General features: G+C 58.1%; 2 protein-coding genes across 7 annotated transcripts in view; one reads left to right on the top strand and one right to left on the bottom strand.

The window, feature by feature from the left end:
• Positions 1-452: 452 nt before the first annotated feature.
• Positions 453-20,987, top strand: RIOX2 (ribosomal oxygenase 2). 6 transcript variants are annotated; one of them, XM_077884583.1, is made up of 11 exons: positions 458-1,228; positions 2,400-2,576; positions 4,415-5,071; positions 9,394-9,513; positions 10,541-10,669; positions 15,174-15,277; positions 16,889-16,991; positions 17,322-17,493; positions 18,940-19,028; positions 20,119-20,205; positions 20,565-20,987. In XM_077884583.1, the coding sequence occupies exons 2-11, from the start codon at positions 2,448-2,450 to the stop codon at positions 20,721-20,723; spliced, it is 1,749 nt and encodes a 582-aa protein (XP_077740709.1). In that variant the 5' UTR covers positions 458-1,228; positions 2,400-2,447; the 3' UTR covers positions 20,724-20,987. The 6 variants fall into 6 exon arrangements, 5 of the variants coding, with proteins under 5 accessions (XP_077740712.1, XP_077740711.1, XP_077740709.1 ...); XM_077884584.1 differs by having other exon boundaries at positions 458-722; positions 820-2,576; XR_013372580.1 differs by lacking the exon at positions 20,565-20,987 and adding an exon at positions 19,495-19,646 and having other exon boundaries at positions 453-2,576.
• Positions 20,913-22,592, bottom strand: part of CRYBG3 (crystallin beta-gamma domain containing 3) — a 101,747-nt gene continuing 100,067 nt past the window's right edge. Inside the window, exon 22 of the mRNA XM_077884557.1 lies at positions 20,913-22,521. Within this exon, the coding sequence (XP_077740683.1) occupies positions 22,433-22,521 (89 nt within the window). The 3' untranslated portion in view covers positions 20,913-22,432. The remainder of the gene's footprint in view (positions 22,522-22,592) is intronic.

Below are 22,592 nucleotides of genomic sequence, written 5' to 3' on the forward strand. Positions count from 1 at the left end.
GGGGTCGCGGGAGGGGCCTGGGAGTCCCGGGGGTGCCTGGGGGTCATGGGGTGGACCAGGGGTCCTGGGGGTCTCGGGGATGTCTGGGGGTCAAGGGGTGGGCCCTAGGGGTCCCAGGAGGGGCCTGGGAGTCCTGGGGACCCTGGGGGAACTGGGGGTCATGGAGTGGCCTGGGGATTTAGGGGGGACTGGGTCATGGGGTGGGCTTGGGGTCACGGGAACGGGACTGGGAGTCCCTGGTGGGTGGGCTTGGGGGTCACCATGGGAGCCCTAGGAGTCTCGGGGGTTCCCCTGGGACCCCCGGGGAACTGGGGGTCATGGGGTGGGCCTTGGGGTCACGGGGGGACTGGGGACCCCCGGGGAACTGGGGGTCATGGGGTGGGCCTTGGGGTCACGGGGGGACTGGGGGTCCCAGGGGTCCTGGGGGGGGCTGGGGGTTCCCGGGGGGGGGGGCCTGGCCCAACGATTTCATTGGACTGACGTTAAAGGGAAGGGGCCTGAGTGCCACCCGGGACACGGATGGCCTGGACTCCCTGGCCGCGCCTCCCTGGCCGCATCCCTTGTAGCCTCGTGGTCACCAGAATACATGCATGTGGTACAGTCCATGTTCTCTCTAAAGCAGAACTAAAAAGTTAAGCACCAATCAAGGAGGACAGGCTTCCCTCAGTTGGGTGAAAAAAAAAAAAAAAAGTTTCCATTCGGCCTAGGCAGCCTCCTTACAGGTAATATTTGTCAGGTGTGTGTGCAAATTTGGAGGCATGTTTGTCCTCTACGACCTGGATCTAAAACTCCTGTGGGGAATTTCCTGGGTGGATGCAGGTTTCGGGCCCCCGCCAGCAGAGGTGCCGGTCCGCTGGGCTTGATACGCGGGGCCCAGAAATATGCACGCGAGCAAGTGTTCCAGGGTGACTGCTGCAAAGCCCTGCCCTGAAGGTGACGACCACGCACCTCCCTCCCCTGGTGGGTGATAAGCACCGAGGGCTAAGTTGCCGTCAGCTGGGGAGGTGCAGTTAAATGCCTGAGCTACAGCCGCCATCAGAATAATCCCCATGGAATCAACTGTTGTCCCCCAACTCTGTTTTGTGTGAGGCTGTTGAGGATTACGCCAAAGATGATAAAGGAAATTTCATTCAACCATTTCTTGCGGGGACCTGTGTGCCCTGTTCTGTGCTGGGCTCTAGAAGCTGTGTGGACCCCGTGTCGGTGAAAGTTAACTACAGAAAATGAGGTTAGGACACTTACAAATACAAGGTTCTGTTTGTATTTATCGGCCGTGGAATGGGTATCAGTGTTGGTTTTGTTGTGGAGTTCATTCTTTAAGGTGTTTAGTTGGGGTTTTTTTTTAAATCTCCGGACAGCTAGTAAAATATGAACTGTGAGTTTTGATTTAATCTTTTTACACTTACAGTCAACTCAGATTGGAAACATTTGTTTTTAAAAATTGAAATGCAAATGGATTTATAAACATTACTTTCAGGTGTTTAACATGCTTTGCTATTTGTAGCCATTGTTAAGTGATGTCAATTGCCTTTTTCCAGCTTGTGTTTTTCCCTGTAGCTTTATAAAAATATTTATTGTAACTTCTTTTTGGGTGGTCTGTGAGGTTTATGGGTAGGCTTGTGTTGGCTTTACTTATCTAGACAAAGGTTTTTCGTGTTTACTCAATTTTTTAGATTCTAAGATGCTTTTTTACTTTTTCTGAAATTGTGATGCATCTTAAGACTTTTACATGTTTGACGTAGTAGGGAATGTCATCTGTTCTCCCCTCTACCCCCCAAAGCTGTTAAAAACAGTGGTTGTCTTACTGTATGGGTAGTGTGAGAATCAGAAATAGTACATTTGCCCAGTAACCTCTAAGCCAGTTTCCAATTAACTGAGCCTCAAATCATTTCAATATGGACATAGAGACACAAGAAATGATGTAGCTTTTGGCAGTGTAAGTAGTGAAATTTATACTCTAGCAAAGCATTTGTTATGCAGTGCTGGGTTTATTTTATTTGTGATTGTAGATGGGAAGAATACTTCAAGTGATTTTATTTTCAGCTTAAGGATTTTGTGCACTTTGTGTAACCACACTTCCTGGTGAAAATGCTTCTACTGTAGTCGTACATTGTGCTTAAAGAAAAGCCTTTCATTGGTATCTTCCTGCTGTCTACACCCCTTACATAAATTTTAAACTGACCAATTGAGGTAAGAGATGTATGGCTGAATCTGCAATTACTTTTTCATTATAGGGTACCTCAATGATACAAACCGTCTGAACCAAATTAACACTTTTTAAAAAATTGGGACCAAGGTGCTGGGGGTCTCTAAGACCGTCTCTAGAATCAGTGATTTTGCAGGGACTTGTAGCTGATGTATCATAGCAAAAAAACCAGGTGCTTAATCTGTGACAATAGGTGTGAAATGTTGCCAACCAGGGAAGCTCCTCGGACACTTCAGAACTGATGGCTTTTACTGGGGACCGGCCACGTAGGCCTCCTCTGCCTGGCACCAAGCACCAACCAAAATTCCACACTTGCAGAAGGAAAACAGGTGTTCACTATAAACCACATGGCACGAGCAATTCAGGCACAGTGAGTCACTCTTCGCTGTTGAAGGTGGTGGGAATGCCCCTGCATTCTCGGTTCTCAGACACTAGCCGCACCCCGGGGCGGGGGCGGGGCTGCGAACGACAGGCAGTGACTCTCCCCGCCTAGCCGAGCTCTTTACTGAATCTGTCTTCTTATCTCCTCGTGTTTCTCACCACATCTGAGTTCCAAGTACTAGCAGTACTTTGTCTCTCTGAAGCCTTGATTCTTCAGTTGAGAAATCAAACTGGTCTGGGAAACTTGAATAACAAGTATTTTCAGAAAACACATGTCTCACGGATGACGTATCCTAAAACACCAAAGTTTGTGTTTTTTCTAAGCTTAAGCCTCTACTCTTCCAGTACAAGCTTTTAGTGTCAATTTGGGCGTGTTGTCCACCTTGGTCCTATGCAAGGCACTTGATCTGAGCTGTTTACGGGGCTAGAAAGTTTAGAAGCTAAAATGAGGCCACTAGGGTTGTATATTGCCATGTTTCCACTTGCTGTATTGTTCAATTTACATTTGAGTTGCATTCGTTTATACATTAGTTGTTGCAATACGTAACACGGATTTTCAGGGTACTTTCTTGCCAGGTCAGGCCACTGTAGTCGACAGTGTGGCTGGAATACAGCTTAGTGACCGTAACAAAGGAGCAGAAAGCAGAGTTCCTCCAATGTGCTAGCCCTAGGAAACAAAACCCTAACAGGCACTCATATCTCTGGGGGAAAGTTGTTTTTTTTTTTTTTTTATAATCATAATGGTTTTTAGCCTCTTTGTTTTTGGGGGGGGGGGAACCAGGCTCCTTGAAGAATCCGGTGAGAGGAATATGCCTCCTGCCCCCAAATATATAGATATACACACACTTTGAAATAGAACCTTGCAGTTTCAGGAAGCTCATGCAATTTGAAATGCCATTCTTGAACCCCAAGTGAGGGACCCCTGCGTTTGTAAGTGTGACAGGAGTTGTGGTTTGGGGGTGAGAGGTGCAGCGAGGCTGGAGGGCGTCGCCCAGGGGGTCTGCGGACCCTCGGCCCCGCCTGGGATCGGGCCGCCCGGGGGACCCCGGGGACGGGTGTGCGCACTGAACCCGGTGGGCGCCCGTCCGAGGCTCCGAGGCTCCGAGGCTGGTGCTTTATTGCGCCTCCTCTCGTTTCGAAGGTAAAGCTTTTTAAAGATGCGGCATCCGGTCTTCAGCTTTTGCTTTGCGGCCGCTCCTTCGGCCGGTAAACGGGGCTCCCGGTGAGGCGGCGGTTTCGGGAGCGGGAGCGAGCAGCCGTGGGCGGCCCGGAGGTTCGCTGGGGCGGAGGCCGCTGGGCCTGCGGGTGACCCCGAGGGCGGCCGCGGCTGGGGTGCGGGCCCGTCCCCGCCGGCGCCGGCAGCCCGCGGGGTATCCCCGTGCATTCGGGCGGTGCCGCCTGAAGCCCGAGCCCCGATGTCCCAGGCTGTGGCAGCGGCCGCCGCCTAAACCCCAGTAGGACCTGCCGAGGCGCCGGGGCCGTGCACTGGGGCTCCGGGGACCCCCGATAACTGCGAGTGCCCGTGCTGTGCTGTCGGGAGCTGGGGGAGGACGTGATCCGACTGCCCCTGGGGCCCGAATCCTGCCTCGGGAGATGTCACGTCCTGGGGGGGGGCACGGACCCCGGGGGAAGGGGGGGCCTCGGGGACCCGGGGGAGGGGTGGGGCCTTGGGGACCTGGGGGTGGTGTGGGGACCTCGGGCCCTGGGGGAGGGGCGGGGACCTGGGGGACCCAGGGGTGGTGAGGGGGACCCGGGGGAGGGGCGGGGACCGCAGTGCGCTGCCCCCTGCGGCCCCCGCGAGCCTCACGCCGCTTCTGCCCCCCGCAGCCCGCCTGGCCTGGCCGTGCGTCCCCGCCAGCGTCCCGGCCAGGGTCCCCGCCAGCGTCCCCGCCAGCGTCCCGGCCAGCGTCCCGGCCAGGGTCCCCGCCAGCGTCCCGGCCAGCGTCCCAGCCAGGGTCCCCGCCAGCGTCCCGGCCAGGGTCCCCGCCAGCGTCCCGGCCAGGGTCCCCGCCAGCGTCCCGGCCAGCGTCCCGGCCAGCGTCCCCGCCAGCGATGCCGAAGGCGGCCGAGCCCCCGGGGCGTGGGTCGGACCAGGGGCCCGGGCCCTGTAAGCGGGCGAAGGCTGCGTCCGGCGGCCCCGCCTGCCCCCTGAACTTCGCCAGCCCCCGCCTTCTGTTTGGAAGCCTGATCGCGCCCGTGGAGCCCGAGACTTTTTTCAGGGAGTTCTGGGAGAAGCAGCCCCTTGTCCTCCGGAGGGACGACCCGGCGGTGGCGGCCTACTGCCAGGCGCTGTTCAGGCTGTCGGATCTCAAGAGTCTGTGCGGCCGCGGCCTGCTCTACGGCCGAGACGTCAACGTCTGCAGGTGCGTCAAGGGGAAGAAGAAGGTCTTAAATAAGGCCGGCAGAGTGCACTTCCTGCAGCTGAGGAAAGATCTGGATCAGAGAAGGGCGACGATTCAGTTTCACCAACCTCAGAGATTCAAGGTAACGGCTCCGGGTCGCAGCGGGGCTCGGGCGAGGGCAGTGGGCCGCGCTGTGGGGAGGAGGCCCCCGCGGAGGCCCGTGGGGAGGAGGCCCGTGGGGATGAGGCCCCCCCGCGGCCCGTGGGGAGGAGGCCGCCAGCCCGATGGTTCCCCTGCCTGTTCCTCTGGAGACGGTTCCAAGCTAGGACACCCTGTGCGGCCCCTCGGCCGGCCGTTTGGATCACCCAGCAACTCGGGGACATGGCTGGGAGTCCTCACGCGGCAAAAACGAGGTGGCAGGTTCGCAGAGTAACAGCAGCCCCCGGGAGCTGTCCTGCGGGGCGGTTATGCCTCGCTGTGCCGTAGACATTTCTGTTTGGTTTGTCCTATTATTACGATTTAAGGCCCCGGCAGCGTCAGGTGCTCATTTTCTTCTTGAAGCTGCTTCCCTTTACTGCTTACGTGGAGCTAAGTAGAGGCTTCAGAGCGTGATCAGGTGAGGCCCCAGAGAGCGGCCACCCCTGCGAACAGCCGCGGGGTAGCGTGATGGGGCCCTGGGCCTGCTCGGGCGGTCGCAGGTGGCAGGCCGCCTCCACGCGCAGGGCTGGAGACTGGCTAACTTTGTATTTTTTCTATATCAGAGCTTAGCGCTCAAGAAATAATTGGCCTCCTCTGTGCTCAGTTTCTGCTTCGTAAAATGCAATCTTCGCTTGTTCGCTTCTGTAGAGGTCTGAGAGCTCCACCTCACGGGTGGCCCGGAGCAGTTGAGGGCCTGTTGTGAGTTCAGAAATCCCGTCATGAGCCAGAGTGGCGGCCCGTGAGGGGGGACAGCGGCCCACGGGCTTCTGTGGTGCCGATTCTGGCTGTGTGGTGGCGCCTGGGACTTGGCCATCAGTTGGTCACCGGTTATGTTGCTTTGTTAGAGCCATTGGCCAAATCTGGCGAATGCCTTTTCCTCTCTGGTCTAAGGGATCTCGAACCCATTTGTCCTCTGGATACAGTGGAAGTGCTCCTAGATGTCTCGGGACAAGTCCCGATGCCACACAGTTCCCCTCATGCAGTCGCAAGAAGCTGAAATGTCTCGGGAATGCCAACCATTTGGCCCAAACACCCAAAAGGAATTTATAAATAACTTGCCAGACCAAGTCATGATTTGAACGCGGGAACTACGGACACCACGGTGCTTGTCTCTGAGCCAGTCCTTGATGAGAAGCAGCACTTTTTAAAAAAGTGGGTGTTAGGCACCTAGTAACTATGAACAGAAAAGGTCAGGGAAGTTAATTATATGTAATTTGGTCACAAAGCAGTAGAGAGTTATTTGGCTTACGTGTGCTGTCCTTGGTGGCTGTCGTCTCTGGGCTTTGGCATCATCTTGGGCCTCTCCCTGCACGCCTCTAAGTGCCGCGCGCTTCTCCTCTCTGATTCCCGGTGGACAAAAATGTATTTCCTTTGCCCTATTGACTCCGCTCTCTGGCGGGGTTTGTGAAAGGGAAGGGAGAGCTTTCTCAGCCTAAACACAGCCCCCGGTAGACTGGGATGCACCCTGCTTGTTCTCTTTCACCGCTTGAGAGACCTGGAGCAGCTGTAGGGGCTCACCCCCTCACAGGGGGTGCTGGGCTCTAAATCTTTTATTAGAAGGTTTTGTAGTGTCTCTGTGTGTGTGTTTAGGAACGTGCATATCAGGACACCTGGGGGGCTCAGGGGTTGAGCATCTGCCTTTGGCTCAGGTCCTGATCCTGGGCCCAGGGATCGGTCCAGATGGGGCTCCCCACAGGGAGAGGCAGGCTCCCTCTGCCTGTGTCTCTCCCTCTCTCTCTGTGTCTCTCATGAATAAAGAAAAAAAAATTTTTTTTTTAAAGGAAGGTGCGTGTCAGCATCACGATGGAAGAAGCCTAGAGGCAGTTCGCCAGGGCCAGAGTACGGGGTGCCTTGTTTACTGGGGCTCAGAATGGCACAGCCTGTTCTGGTTGGTCTGGAAGCGAATAAGGAGGTGATCAGGGAGCCGGAAGCTGCTCCCCACCTCGGGATGGGCCATACGTCAGGTCTGGGTGAATTTACCAAAAACACCTGTGCTCACTTTTGAACCTTCTTTTTATTATTATGTATTTGAGAGCATGAGCAGGGGAAGGGGGGCCGAGCAGGGGGAGGGGGGCCCCTGAGCAGGGGGAGGGTCCACCCCCAGCAGGCCCCCCACGGAGCACAGAGCTTCATCCAGAGCCAGAGGTCGTGACCTGAACCCACGAACCACGAGTGCCCCACTTTGGAACCTTCCCAGAGACACCTGAAGGAGGGCGCTCCTTGCGGTCTCGGTGTCACAGGTGAACAAGCTGGAGGTCGGAGCTGTGACTTGTCCCTGCTGCCAAGGAAGGACTTCCGACTCCAAACTCGAGGTGTTTTCCTACCGACTCTTAAAGACCGTGATGGAAACGTAGCGCGGCCTCGGCCAGTTTCGGCCTCTCCGTAGCTGCCCCCGGCTTCGGGTCCTGGCAGACGGGCCAGGTCTGATTTCGGTGGCGGGGCGGGAGGGAGGCTGCGCCGGGGCACTGCCCTGGGGCCTCCGTGGCACCCCGCACCGTGGGCAGCGGCCCTAGGAGCCCCGCGCGGGCCTGAGCCCGGGGTCCCCGTGCGCTTCACGGAGGTCGCTCTGCGCTGCGCCCCACGGGTCCCTGGCCCAGGCCTCATCTCACAAAGAAAGAGCTGAAGTCGTTCTGTCTGTCACTGCGGCTTGGGGCGGGGTGGGCCGACCTCTGCTCTTCCCGGCCGGCCGTGCGCGGCAGCCTCGGAAGCCCGGGGACGGGACGGGACGGGACGGGATGGGACGGGCGAGAAGCTGGGTAGCGGCGGCCCCAGAGGCCTGAGCTGGGAGCCCCGGGGCGCCTCGGCCCCAGCGGGAGAAGCCCTGCGCCGCTGCTGGCCCGGGTCCCAGAGCACACGCGAGGGCGCCGCTGGTGGCACCGCCCATGGCACCGCGGGCCCTCCCTGGGGGCGCACCCGACCCCGTGCGGCTGCTCGGAAGCCAGGGAATGTTCTTCCCCTGTGAAGCACAAGCCGCCACCTGCCGCTGGAGTAGCCCCGGAGTCCCCCCAGCGTGTCTCCCAGCACTGCCTTCACCCCCCATCCTGCCCCCTGATAATACCTTGAAGACCGTAGACCCTTCTCCAGTTAAATGGCACGACTGAGTCCCAGGCTCGTTGGTCATCGGTTTCCTCCGCACGTTTTATTTATTTATCTATTTCTTTATTTTTATTTTTTAAAGATTTTATTTGTTCCTGAGAGACACGCAGAGAGAGGCAGGGTCACAGGCAGAGGGAGAAGCAGGCTCCTGCGGGGAGCCCGATGTGGGACTCCATCCCAGGACCCCAGGATCAGGCCCTGAGCCGAAGGCAGACGCTCAACCGCCGAGTCACCCAGGCGTCCCTCCTGGGCACGTTTTTAAAGATCTGCTTCCGTACTTGTGTGTGGCAGGCGCCGTGCGTTCCTGTACTGCAGACTGAGCGTCTGTAAAACCCGTTAGCGTCCTCGTGGGTGACTCGCATTTTCTTTAACATGATTCCCAAAGAGGCCACAGAGAGCCCAGTTAGCTGCGTGCTCCCCTGCTTCGGGTTCCTCGTCCAGACAGCAGACGTCGTGACCCTGCGCCCTGTGACCAGGGCTGGGGGCGGGGGGCATATAACCAGCAGCCAGAGGTGCGGCCTGGCAGGGAAGGGGTGCTCATGGGCCTGAGGCCTGTGCCCCTCCCCTCCCCTGCGATCCTACCTCCCCCAACCTGAGGAACTACTCTAGAGCTCCCCCTGCACCCCCCACCCTGTAAACACTTGTTCTCTAACAAGTCCCCCCCCATTTCAGTAAGTGAACCAGGCCTGGACCAACCGCCCAGCCCAAGCGTCCCTGCCCCTGTCGACACCCCAACACCCCCATGTACTCAGGCTGCTTGGCTGAGCCAGTGCTGCTTCCAGGGTGCATCTCATCTCCCTGTTCCCCCACCGCCCTGGCCACCCCTCACCTGGGCTCCCGGCCTCCCCCTGATCCCTCGCTTTGCTCCAGGCCCCTTCTCTACACCGGAGCCCCGGTGAGCGTTCAGAAACGTGAATTCGCTCTGGTCGTTGCCCTGCTTCACACCCTACGCGGCTGATCCTTGGGTTTTCCGTGGTGCTCGGTGCTGGGCTGGAAGCTTCCTGAGGGCAGAGGTGCCGGCTCTGCCGCAGAGTTCCCGGGGCCTGGAACGTGGCCTGGAACGTGGCCGCTGTGCAGCGAAGGCTCGCTCCAAGGCAGCACGCACTTCCCCTGGTTTCTGAGGTGTCTTTCACGTCCTCTCCCCACTTCTTTCTGTTCTTTCTCTTTCAGGATGAGCTTTGGAGGATCCAGGAGAAGCTGGAATGTTACTTCGGCTCCTTGGTTGGCTCCAACGTGTACATAACCCCTGCCGGGTCCCAGGGCCTCCCGCCACATTACGATGACGTCGAGGTAAGAGGGAGGCGCTGCGCCCCTCTGGATAGATGTCAGGGTTCAGTTTGATGCCCTGTCCCTGCTGTGTGGTCCCAGAGATCCTGACCTCACCCAGGTGTTGGGCCCGGTTAGTCCCGCCAGATGGTTTCCTGCTCATCCTCAAAGGGGAGACCTGGTTTCCAGCCTTCTGCGGAGAGCTACACATTCCCACGAAGCAGGTGTTGATTGACTTGGTCTGCAGAAGGCCGTGATTGGCTTTTTCTTGAAGTCATAACGTAAGGGCTTTAGGAAAGTGAGGTCACAAGTAATCCTTACATCTGCTTTCACTTGGTTCTTTTTTCTGGAGCTTCTGAAAATAGATATTTTTTCCGTTTGTGAAAATCTTGGGGCAGCTTGAATGAAGGTCACGGTGTACTTGAACGCGGGCACCTTGTCAGGTGTGGATTCAGCCTCGTGTGGCTGCCAAGCAAGTTAACTCTTTGGCTTGGGTGTTTCATCATTTTATGTTTATGCTAATAAAAGGTCATGAACACAGTTATTAGTCAAAAGCCCCTTTTCCCCCCTTTGAAAGCAACTTGATACCAATATGTTGCCAAAACCTTTTGTTTTTGTTTTTAATATTTTAAACAGAGCTTTCAAATCTCTTTTGGCTGAACTAAGAGTAAAAAACTTGACATTTTCCTGTCTGCCAAGGCCAATATTAGGGATTTTAGACCCTGAGGAATATCTGAAACTTGGCCTTTCCGTCAGAGATTCTGGGCTGTCAGCTGTCCGATGGAAGGAGGTGGTGGGACAAAGGAACCCCATGAGGTTTTATTACACTGAAGAGAGAGAATTTCCTCCCAGGAGCACGGTTCACAATTACCTGTTTTTAAAAGTGGACACCAGCCGTGGCAACTTTTATTTAAGTGTAGAGTGACATGCATCCCTCCCTGATCTCATTTTTATTTTTTATCTGAAATTTGGGAGGGCTAGCCGTCTAGAACCGCCGTGCCCGGTGGTTGTCGGGAAGCTCTCTGACACTCGGGCCCGCGGCTCCCCGTAGGTCTTCATCCTGCAGCTGGAGGGACAGAAGCACTGGCGTCTCTACCACCCCACCGTGCCCCTGGCGCGGGAGTACAGCGTGGAGGCCGAGGAGCGGATCGGGAGGCCGGCCTACGAGTTCACGTTGAAGGTACGCGACTTCCTCTCGGCTGGTGCTCCCGGGCCCGGCTGGGGCTTGGGGTGCAGTGCTTGGGCCGTGGCCCCTGCGGGCGGGCCTGCAAGCGCGGGGCAGCGTGGCGCTCGCTCCTTAGCACCTGAGCTTCCGAAGGGCAGTTGGTGTCCGTGCTTGTAGAATGGAGCTGCAGAAACGGGAGATGCGTTTTCCAGGCAACCCGTCTCTAAGTATAATCCGGGTTCAGCAGGAGTGGATTCTGAATCCACTGACCGCTGGGTTCTCTGGAGAAGAAGCGGAAGGGTTGGCTCGGGCAGCTGCACCAAGTCCACGTCAGCCGTCAGGGCTGGGCTGCCGCTTGCGTAGGCCGAGCACAGCCAGGGACCCCCCTTGTTCCGTTGGTATAATTCTCCTGATTAGACCATAGACTCGGTCTGCAGCCCCCCATCCTCCCCGAGGGTGGCCCCAGAAAGAACAGTAATCGCGCTGGGTGTTAAGGAATCTTCCTCTGGGAAGCGGGGGGCTCGAGCCTGCTGGGTTTGCTGGCTCGCAGCGATGGCGCAGGGGGTCGGGTGGCCGTCCGCTGGGCGAGGGTGCTGAGGACAACGCCCTATGGGGATAACAGGCCTGGAATTCAAGTCCTTATGTTAAGACCTAATAGCTCAAACCACTCCACGCAGTCTTCCGACCTGATGTACTTGCGAATAGGGATTTTTGCATTTCCTGTGTCTTGGTTACCTTACTCGGTGTCATGAGGCACTTTCTGGATTTTAAGGACTTTGCCTGCTTGCCTGTGACTGGGACAAACCCTCTCCTACTTTAGGACGTGTGTTGTTCATGTTACAGGATTTCTGAATAAATGGGGTCAAGGTAGCCCTCGCGGTTTTTAAGGTCTTGGTCAGCGGTCAGCAAACTACAGCTCGTGGGCCGAAACTATGCGCCGTGGCCGCCGGGTTTGTCCGTGATCCACGGCCGCCTGTGTCCCCGTCCCGCCGGTGCGCGCCCAGGCCTCACGCCCTGTCCTAGGATGACCGGGGACCGCAGCCGTTGACCCGGGGCCTCAGAAGGGCCTCAGCAGCCCGTGGCCTCGGGGCAGCGCTGTCCCTAGGCCCTTGGTTGATTTTTTCAGGCCAAAGCTGAGGCGTCTGTGGTGCCCGGGGCCATGGCTGTCCCTCGCCGGGGCCTGGCCTCCTGCCGCCTTCGGGGTTGGTCTTGGTCTGGGAGGGGGGTGACCTGCAGGTGTGGATGCTGTGCTTCTGCCAGGGGTGCAGGGACAGCTGGGGGGGGGGGGGCGACGCCCATCCTCATCTCACCACATTCTGGCGGCCCTGGGTTCCCCAGAGGAGGATAGACCGTGGCCTGCCACCTCTGCCCCATCTGGCCCCTGTGTGGACCCCGGGGTATAAGTCAGGGGAGCTCAGGCCCCAGGCCCTGTGGCGGGGTGGGCGCGGTGGGCACAGAGGCCACCATGACGGGCAGGGCACCAGGTCAATGCCCCGGGTCAGGCCACCGGGATCAGGGCACGGGGTCAGGGCACCAGGATCAGGGCATGGGGTCAGGATGCAGGGTCAGGGCACCAGGTCAAGGCCCCGGGTCAGGGCACCAGGATCAGGGCATGGGGTCAGGGTACCAGGATCAGGGCACCAGGATCAGGGCACAGGGTCAGGATGCAGGGTGAGGGCACCGGGATCAGGGCGCGGGGTCAGGGCATGGGGTCAGGACGCAGGGTCAGGGCACCAGGTCAGGGCGCGGGGTCAGGGCATGGGGTCAGGGCCCCAGGCTCCTACGGGCCGCACCAAGTGGCCTGGGACGCCGCTGCTGCTGCCCCCTCACCGCTGCTGTTGTCCGCAGCTTATTCATCTCCGTGTCCCCCGTGTGGACCGGGGTCGTGGTCCCTGTGGGCCGCGAGAGTCCAAAAGGCCGTGCTGAGGGACACGGGCTGGTGCTGAAGGTGCCCCCGCCTAGGCCGTGAGCGTCCCCCACCCACCCCGTGTGCTCCTAAGGGCTCCCTCCCCCCTGGGGAAGATCTTTCAAGAAAAGTTAAAATAAATGCGGGAGGAGGGGGCTCCAGGCGGCCTACTTCCTGCTGGGGCTCAGCGGCCCACAGATGCAGGGCCTGGGCGGGCACAGGCAGCGGGGCCCCCGGGTGGGCAGGACACGGGGCGCCCGGACACGGCCCAGGTGACTGGGCGGCTCCTCCCGGGCGCAGGGGACCCGCTTCCGGCCGCGCTCGGACCCTTCTTCCAGCTGCAAGGCCTGCGCCCTGTGCCCAGGCTGCCTCCCGCCGCCCGGTCCGCTTCCCTCCACTGGTCCGCTCTCCACTAGGGGCCCCTGATCCCACTCTACCCGCCGGTGGTCCGGAGGCCTCGGCCTCCTTGCCGTGTCCAGTGTCCTGAAGATTCACAGGGGCTCCCGGTGAGGACGCCCCGGCTTCCCACATCTCCGGGCACCTGCCGCGGTGGCCCCACTTCTCTCCTGCCCTTGGCTCCAGGCCCAGCAGCTTCCTCCCCCTCCTTCCCCCCCCCCCCCAGAACACTCCCCGGGTTCCCTCCCAGCAGCTTGGTGTCCCCAGCCACCCCCCACCCATGGGGGGTTAGTTCCCTGTCCCTGACGTGGTCTCAGGCTGTGTCCGGCCTCCCCCCGCGCCTCTACACCCGAAACTCCGCTCTGGCTGCTGACTTAACGTCTCCAGGAACAAGGTACAGGGAACTGCAAGTGGAATATTCCGAAACTGCCATTTCCTGCCCCAGCCTCCTGCCCTGTAAATGTGTCACCATCTCCTTCTGTTGGGGACAGAGCCCTTGGATGTGGGTCTGTGCCCGAGCCTCCCAGTGGCTCCCCCGCTGCACACTGCGACGCAGCCGTGCCCTGTCCCTCCGCCTGGACCCCCGGTGTCAGTCCCCGAAATCCAGAATAAAAGCCAAAGGCCTTCAAACAGCGCAGAGGCCCGTCCTGTGGCCCCTCCGCTGCCCTCCCGCCTCCCCCTCCTTCGCACTGACCGAGGCTTCTCAAGTGTGCCAGCCTGTTTCCCACCTCAGGGCCTTTGCACGCTCTTCCCTCTGCCTGGAATCCTTGCTGCCCGGTTGGGGGTTGGTCGGGGTTGGTCGCAGGGCTGGGAGCTCCTGCCTGAGGCCTCAACTCAGGGGAGTGTAGCCCAGTGCGATCTGAGTGCCGCCCTCCTGCCCCAGGCACACCCAGCCCCCCACACCTTGCCATGCTCCTTTCCTCTCCTCCTTTTTCTTTTGCCCTCGGGCATTTCCCACCACCTGACCTTACTCATTCACGCTGTGTCTGCCTCTGCCTCGACTGGCGACTGGCGACTGGCGACTGGCGTCTCCTCCTGTTTGCTCTCGTCTCCCATGAACCACAGATAGGCCTTTGCTTCTTGCTGGGGGCTCTGTGCCCAGCACGGTGCCTGGCGGGGGTGGGGGGCTGATCCGATTGTGCGGTAGGAACCCGTGAGTGCATGAAGGTCCCTTTAGCCGGTGGCGCCCAAGGCTTAGCGGGGTCGTAACTGGGGGCAGAGCATTTCCCTGAAGCTCCGTCCCTGCCGTCCAGGGGTCCAGGGTGAGGGAGCCCCCGGAGAGCGCTCAAGAATATACTTAATCCTGCTTTAAGGAAAATCTTAACGTTGAGAAAAGGTGCGTTTTTTTTTTTTTTTTAAAGATTTATTTATTTATTCATGAGATAGAGAGAGGCAGAGACACAGGTAGACCCAGCACCCTCCCCTGCAGGGAGCCCGACGTGGGACTCCATCCCGGATCTCGGGGTCACGACCTGAGTGGAAGGCAGGCGCCCAACCGCTGAGCCGCCCAGGGGTCCCAAGGTGGTTTGTTTTGTTTGTTCTCAATCTACGCATCAAGCTGCGCGGGGGACCCGTGCTCGCGGTGCCGCTGTTGATGTTTTGCGCCGGGGGACAGGGAGGTGGCAGCTTCAGGAGTGGTTGAGGGGCGAGGTTTGTGTCGCCTCATGGCTGGGGGGACACGAGGACTGGTGGAGGAGGTTCACCTGCCCAAGGGTGCGACTGACGGCCCGGGACAGGCAGGGTCACGTGGTTTGTCTGTCCGTCTGTCCGGGAGACCACCTGTGGGCACGGCCTGGACCTCTGCACCGGCCTCTGCACGTGGCCTGGCCCGTGATCCCGTGTCAGGCCCTGGCCTCCGTTTCACAGGGGAGGGGACTGAGGCTTTGGGGGCTCCCTGATTTCCTGGGGCCCCTAGCCAGTCGGTGGCAGCACCCGGTCGCTGCTGGAGGGGGTGCAGGGCGTTGGGGTTGCCACCCCGATCCGTGGGTGGGGGCCCAGATTCACCTGCACCTGGTCTCAGCCGGTGAGCCAAGCAAGTGACTTCGGGTCCCCGACCTCGTGCAGACTGGGGGCTCGCAGTGACTGGCCCCCCAGGGTCGCGTGGCGGCAGGTTCTAGATGCGGCCCGACCCTCGGAGCCTGCTTCGGTCCCCGGAAGACCGTGAGGGCTGAGCGGGCGCCTTCCCTGCTCACCCCAACCCCGTGTGTCCCCCCTCAGCCGGGAGATGTCCTGTACTTCCCCAGGGGGACGGTTCACCAGGCAGATGTCCCTCCGGGGCTGGCGCACTCTACCCACGTGACCATCAGCACCTACCAGAACAGGTAAGCCGCCCGCCCCCCAGATCTCCGATCCCCCTTGGGGTTCTTCTCTCAGGCCCCTGGCAGCCTCGGAGCCCTTCGGGTCGTGCCTGCACCCCCGGGACACCCTGCGGGGACACCTGCGGGGACATCGGGAGCCTTGGGGGTGGTCCAGCAAGGCTCCCCCAGCCTGGGCCAAGGGACCACAGCCGCGGCTTAGTGACCACCTGCGCCTGTGCTCGCTCGCTCTCTAAAGGTGTTTTTTTAATTGCAGTAAAAGACTTAAGAGAATATTCCACTTTCACCATTTTTAAGTCCACAGTTTGGTGACACTAGTTGTGTTCATACCGCTGGGCAGCCGCCAGCGCTGTGTGTTCCAGCAGTTTCATCTCCCCACGCAGGACCTGTCTCCCCTGCGACCTCTGGATCTTTGTTAAGGTTTCCACTGTAAAAAAAATTTTTTTTTAATTTTATTTATTCATGAGAGACACACAGAGGCAGAGGGAGAGGGAGAGGCAGGCTCTCTGTGGGACTCGATCCCAGAACCTGGGATCACGCCCTGAGCGACCCAGGCGTCCCGGTTTCCACTTTTTATTACAAGTTCATGAAATGACGTGGGAAAGGAAGTCTGGAGCCGCGGGCCCTGAGGGCGCAGGTGCTGGAACCCGGTTCCTCGTCGGGGAGGGGGGCGGCCCGCAGGCCTGGGCGGTGGCACCTCCCCGAGACTTCCCCCTGGCAGTGACCTTGCCGGGTCCCCCTGGGGCTGCCCGTCGGGAAGGCGCCAGAGCCGGTGTGGGTGCTGGGCCCGCGGGCAGGGGCCCTGGGCTCTGGGGGACGTGCCCTGTGCCCCTGGCGGTAGGAGGGGAGGCGCCTGGGGGAGCAGCCGTGGGACGAAGCCCGTCGGGTGGCAGAGGCTCGCGCTGGCCGGCAGGAGGCCCCAGGATCCCGCTGCCAGCCAGGCCCTGGCAGGTCCTGGTCCCGGTCCCCTCCGGGGGACCACACCTGCAAAGCGGGTGTGGCTTCTGCAGGGATAGGGGGGCACAGGTGTTGGCTGACCTGCCGCCCAGGGCGGGTTTCCATGTGCCCAAAGGGCGACGGGAGGGCAGGGGCCGTCACCCGCTGCATGTGGTACAGGGAAGGTGGACCCCAGTAGTAGCGCCGGGGACTCGGACCCTCCCCCCCACACCCGCCAGTAGTGCCGGGGACTCAGACCCCCCACCCCCCCGCCCCCGCAGACTGGGATCCTCCCAGCAGCTGCCGCCCGAGCTGGACAAGCGCATGTGGGGGGGCTTGGAACTTACCACCGTTGGGTCGTTCCCCGGGGGCACTGCCCTGCTGGGGGGACTGGGGCACAGGGAAGGCGTCACCAACCCCCAAGAGGCAGCGCCCAGGACCCCGTGTTCCCCGGAGCGGCTCTGAGCAGCGACCTGCCGCAGGCCCGGGCGCGAGCACCACCCACAAAGCTCACCTTCCATCACAAACCCTAAGTTGGGCCCCGACCTTCCTCCCTGACGGCCTGGGGGACGTATGGGGGCGCCCCCCCAGCTGCGTGTCCAGGGGCGGGGGGGGGGGGCACAGAATCCCCTGGGATTTCCTGGGCCCCTTCCTCCTGCCCCTTCCTCCTGCCCCTTCCAGTTCCTGGGGAGACTGCCTTTTGGACACAGTTTCGGGGCTTGTGTTTGATGCGGTGAAGGAAGACGTGGCGCTCCGGGCCGGCATCCCCCGGCAGCTGCTCCTGGTAAGGGTCATCCTGGTGAGGGTCCGGGTGGGGGGGCCACGGGGCCAGCGCCAGCAGCGCCTGCCTGGGCGCCCCCAGGGTGGTCCCTTCTGCGAGTCCCGCGGGCCTGCCCGGGCTGAGTGCAGGGCTGGGGGGTGTGGACCCAGAGCCGGTGCGGCACCCCCTTCCAGGTGTCGCCCCCTTCCAGATGTCCCGGTGGCAGGGCCGGTGGGAATGCTGGCTGAATGGAGGAGCCACGTGGCCGGAGAGGGGGTGCCCCTGGAGACCTGGTGGTCGCTCGGGCCCTGCTGGGCCCGGCCTGGCAGGAAGCGCTCAGGTCCATGTTTCCAGCAGGTGGAAGGCACGGCTGCGGCGAGGAGGAGGTTAGGCGGCCTCCTGAGGACGCTGGCCGACCGGCTGGAGGGCACCGGAGTGCTGCTGGCAGGGGGCATGAAGAAGGACTTTGTCACCCACAGGCTCCCCCCCTACCACGAGGGAGACGGAGCAGAGCTTTCAACGCCAGGTGGGGCTCGTGCTTTTCTTCTAGGCGGTCGGGGGCTTTCCTGGGTGGGCTCCGGTTTGGCAGGTGGAAGGCGGGAAGCACGTGCACCTGCGTGTGTGTGGCGTGCCCGGGTGGCACCTGCTGCAGCTCCAGGCGCCCTGCATCGTGGGCGTGTCACGGGCACACTGAGTACCGGAGGGATGGGCCAGCCTTTGCCATCAGCAGGTGACACGTAAAAACGCCCAAGTTGTCACCAAGCTTCCCCAAGTCCCCGCGAGCACTCTGTGACCGGTGTAGGCTGCCCACGACCTACCCCTTCTGGACAGTGGTGACGGCGGACCGTCAGCGCAGCGCCCTGCAGTGGGACTTGCTGCAGCGGGGAGGACCACTTGGTGTGGGGGGTCCTGGGCCAGCTCAGTGACAGTGTTGCAAGCATTTGGAGGGGTCAGGCCTGACGTAGGGGATTTTTCGGGAAGCTTGAGAAAGCAGGGCTCTGTGCCGGCATCCGGCGTGGACGCGGGCAGAAAATGGGGAGTGTGGCTGGGTCTCCTGCAGGCAGGAGGAGCGCGGCGGGCTGAGCGTGCGGTTAGGACGGCCGGAGCAGGCAGAGACCCTCAGGCGGGGCCAGCTGGCCGTTTCTGATGTTCGGACAACGTTCTCGCCTTTGCCGCAGTCCTGACGTGCGTACGGGGTGGCCGTGTGTCCCGCTGGCTTTCTGTGGAATCGTCCACTCAGGACAGTGAGACGCGGCTGCGCCAGCCCTGCACTGAGTGTCTTTTTTACTGACATTCGTGGAAGCCGTACTTCCGGTGGGGAGCGCCACGGACGGTCAGGTCCCCTCCAACATGGATTCCAGTTGGTCTCAGTGTGACCCTCGGGGGAAGGTTTGGATTTGTTTCCGAATAGCAGACCCTCCCCAGCACGTACCGCGATCGTGAGGACGGTGTTCGGGTGTCCTGTAGTGAGCGGGCCGCGTCCCCTCAGCGCTGACCCTGTGAGGGGGTCCGCCGTTACTGGCTGCTTTTCTACAAAGTTAAATCCACCTTGCAAAAGACTTCTTCTTGGGAACTTTATTAGGTGGCTTTTGTGCCACGACGCTTGACCTGCACAGATGGAGTTGCTGTGATCACACTAGTCCTGGGGAGAGGGTGCGGTTTGAAGTCAGGTGGTCGGTGCGTCCAGGGTCCGCGTGTAGAGCCGGGGTCAGCTGGCGGCTAGAGGGAGGGAGTGCTGGGCGCAGAGGGCGCGGCGGCGGGGACAGCTGTGGGCTCCCCGGGCGCATGTCCTACCTGATGCATGGACTGCACCTGTGCTTTGTCACACGTCCACACGGTCACAGTGAGCGCCGCAGCACCTAAGCTGTGCTGCAGGAGCATAGGTACAGGGGAGCCGACGCCTGAGTTGGAGGGCACCCCACGTGGGGTTCACCCGCACACAAATTTGAGCCCGGCTCTCTGGGTCTCCCAGGTGGACGGGTGCCAAGGCTGGACAGCACGGTGAGGCTGCAGTTCAAAGACTACAGCGTCCTCACGGTGGGACCGGATCAGAATCAGTCTGTGAGTACCCGGAGCGGAGGCGGCTCCCCCTACCCCCGGCAGCCATCCATTCTCCTAACCTAGAGCCCGGACTGCAGGCCACGGTCCTGCAGTGGATCTCTGGATCTCGGATCTCTGCTGGAGCTGCCTTCCCACCCCGCTTCCCCCGTGGTGAGCCTCCAGGCCCGGGCCGCACTACTCTCGCTCGCTCACACCCCTCCTGTCCTCTACGCTGCCCAGTCTGTCATGATTTGTGGTTTTGTTGATGCTCCTTCTCAAAAACTGTCTTCTAGATCATGGAGGAGAACAGTTGTTTCCCATTTATATCCCGTGACCTTGTCCCCTAGCCCTCTGCTGCTCAAGGCTGGCTTCCTGATGCGATCCTGGGCTCATGGGAAAACTGCCAGCAATCCTCCATTCCTGGGCTTCCTCTGGTCTGGGTTGCAGCTCCCCTGTTTGTTACTGAAGTTCCCTGTATCGTCCCAAGGACTCTGGGAACTGTCCTGGGAGGAAGTCCATGAAGGACTCGAGGGGACGAGAGCAGCTAGATGTGTCCACCACCAGACTGTCACAGCGTTAATGCTGCGCATACACTCGTGTATTCGTCTCTAACCTTATCTACGTGGTGACAAGGACCGGGTGAGGGCCCTGCACAGAATGCCAAACCGCCCCGTGCAGGACAGACAGACGGGGAAGCAGCGGTTACTGGGGCGGCCACTCTAGGAGGTTTTGATAGATCCCACAGCTGGTATTTCTCAGGTAATCTTCACCCCATGGTGCTCACAAATAGCCAGCCTGTGTGTAACTGGGAATGTCCTACTCAGGATGTAAGAAACCAGTGCTGGTGGATTAAATGAAACTTAAGTCACTGACTATCTGTTAAGTGGTTGCTTTTGCATCAAACCAGGTTTCTGCTGATGTTCCCGCAGCTGTACTGTTTGTTTTACATACAAATAGTGACCTGAGGAGTGTGTACACCGTCTACATAGTTCGTGCCATATATCCGAACTCGGTGCCAAAAAGATTCTTGGTGTTGAAGTGTATTTTCGGAAAACCCTCCTAGTATTGACCTCAATAGTGTGTGTGTGTGTGTGTTTTTTTTTTTTTTAAGGATGAAACTCAGGAAACGATGGTTTACATCTATCATTCCTTGAAGAACAGGAGAGAGCTGCACATGATGGGGAATGAGGAAACAGAGGTCTGTTCCAACCTACCCGGTCTTTCCTGGGGAGTTATGGCTAGGGCCTGCAGCGGGGGCTGACGTTTCACACACTCGACAGAGCCCCTGCACAGCGATGATCACGCCAGTCGGTTCTGTGACAGACACACACGTCCACCGGCTTTAAAAGATACGAGCTGGGACCTGTAGCCTTGTAGGAAATGTGTAATAGATGAGGCATCAGTGGTTTGGAATGCTTCGTATTATATAAACTAGGATATGGGAATCAGCAAAGTTAAAGTTAAAGGATATAAAAAACTGATATACTGAGACCCGGCTAAGTTTTTATGAAAATATCACTTTAACATTTCTCACCTGACTAGTTTCTCCTCTTTCAGTCTCACGGACTCCGCTTTCCTTTATCACATATGGACGCTCTGAAGCAAATCTGGGGCCACTCGACTATATGTGTCAAGGACCTGAAACTAACTACAGATGAGGAAAAGGAAAACCTGGTGTTATCCCTCTGGACAGAATGCTTAATCCAGGTAGTCTAGGGCCGTCCCAGAACCACGGTGACCGACTCAGCCGCACATGCAGAAAGAAGAGCAAACATTTACGTGCCAGGGAGCTCCTGGTGCTTGGAGCCCGCAGCTGGGAATGGTTCTACGACAGCTTTCCTTACGTGAGACCTGCCTGGTTCTGGGAGGCAGGTGCACAGAAGAAAGAGGAGACCAACAAAACTGTACTCTCGACAAACTCCTTTAATCCAGTGTGATAGAAAAGGCACAGCTCCAATAAATGTATCACTGAAATTTAAATGTTGTTACCTGGCTTTGTTCTTTGGAAGAAACAACTTTAAAGAGCTTCATTGGCTCTACAAAAATCTTTCAATTAACACAAAGAAAAAAGTTTTAAATTGGTTTTTTACAATGAAAATATACATACATACCTTTGTGTATACACAACCCTCCTCCCTGAAAATAAAGTTACCCCCATAAGTTTCATTAAATACTGCCACACTGTGAGGGGCGCTCACATCTAGGGCATATAGGACTTTTACAGGTGCTGCTTCAGAGATGACAAAGAGCCTGAGATTGAAGGAAAAAATTTCAGTATTTACATGGAAAGACCAAGTCTCTATTAAAAATGCTCAAAATAGTGGGTCTTCGTGTTTAAACAATTCACTGTTATTTTACATTCTAAAGTGCTTATAGGTTGATATTTAAAAATATCACTGGAGTATTTAATCTTTCTATATAAAAATAGATTAAGTTTCTGCTTTCTGGCAAAAGTTCAGGATGAAGGGAACAGTTATCTCAATGTAAGTTTAAAACCAACTCAGGGAAAAATACTTAAGAACTGTATAAATTTTAAAGGTGGTAATGATTAAATGGAAATGAATAACTGAGTTTTCAGCCATTTCATTAAATAAAATGGTATATAGTCAGAGCTCAAATACTGCTTGGTTTTGATTAAACATTTGAAACTTCCCTTTATTACTTCGGGCAGACAAAGAAAAATTTGACTAAATACTCCTTGAGGGCACATCATGCAACGTCTAGGAGGAGGTCTCAGCACCAGGGCAGGTGAGTCACCCAGGAGGGCGTCAGTTAAGGAGAGCAAGGATGTCACAAGGTTATTTGTGCTTTAGTTTGGCTACAGATAACATGCCAACACTTGAGCCTTTTTCCCAACGAAGCCGAGGTGCTTCCCTGGGGTCAGTTCCAAGTATGATACTTAACGGTGCGTTGGTTAGGTAAGCCATAAAGGGTTCTTCACTGAGGCTTTAACAGAATACAGCAGCTTATAGGAGGCCCTATTAAATGTGTTCAGGCATTGCTATAAAATGTATTCTTCCTGCAACAGTATGACTTGACCTAAAGGAACGTCTCCCTGTGCTTAGCACCCACACCCCCACCTCCTAGGATGTGAACACCTAATGCGGGATGACAGACCCCAGTGTCCCACAAGGGCCATCAGCAATAGGACGGGGGCCTGGTGGACAGGAGAGAAAACACACTTGGGATTTGCTCACCAAAAGCTGATCAAGCAGGAACAGAACCTTTTGCAGAAATCAGAACGTGTTTTTCACAGGAACACTAAACAACTGGCAAGAATACTTGTGTTTCCATGGTTAAGAGAAATGGTCATGGAAGCTGGGGGAAAACTTCATTCTGCTCAGTGATGCAGCAGTGTAGCTTCCTCTCCTTGGGACGTGGAGTTCCTCCTTCCTCTGCTCTTTCTGGAGATGTTGCAGACGCTCTCACAATATTTCAATGTCCCATTTCTGTGTCTCTTCTCCCTCCAGGGGCTGATTTACAATTACATGAGTCTTGTCATAATAATTTCCTCCTAAAATAGAAATTCCAAAAGAAAAGATTTGTTCACACGGGTGCTTGACAATGTTCAGCCCACCGCGTGGT

The sequence above is a fragment of the Canis aureus genome, chromosome 35 (assembly GCF_053574225.1).
Source record: "Canis aureus isolate CA01 chromosome 35, VMU_Caureus_v.1.0, whole genome shotgun sequence".
Lineage (NCBI taxonomy): Eukaryota > Metazoa > Chordata > Mammalia > Carnivora > Canidae > Canis > Canis aureus.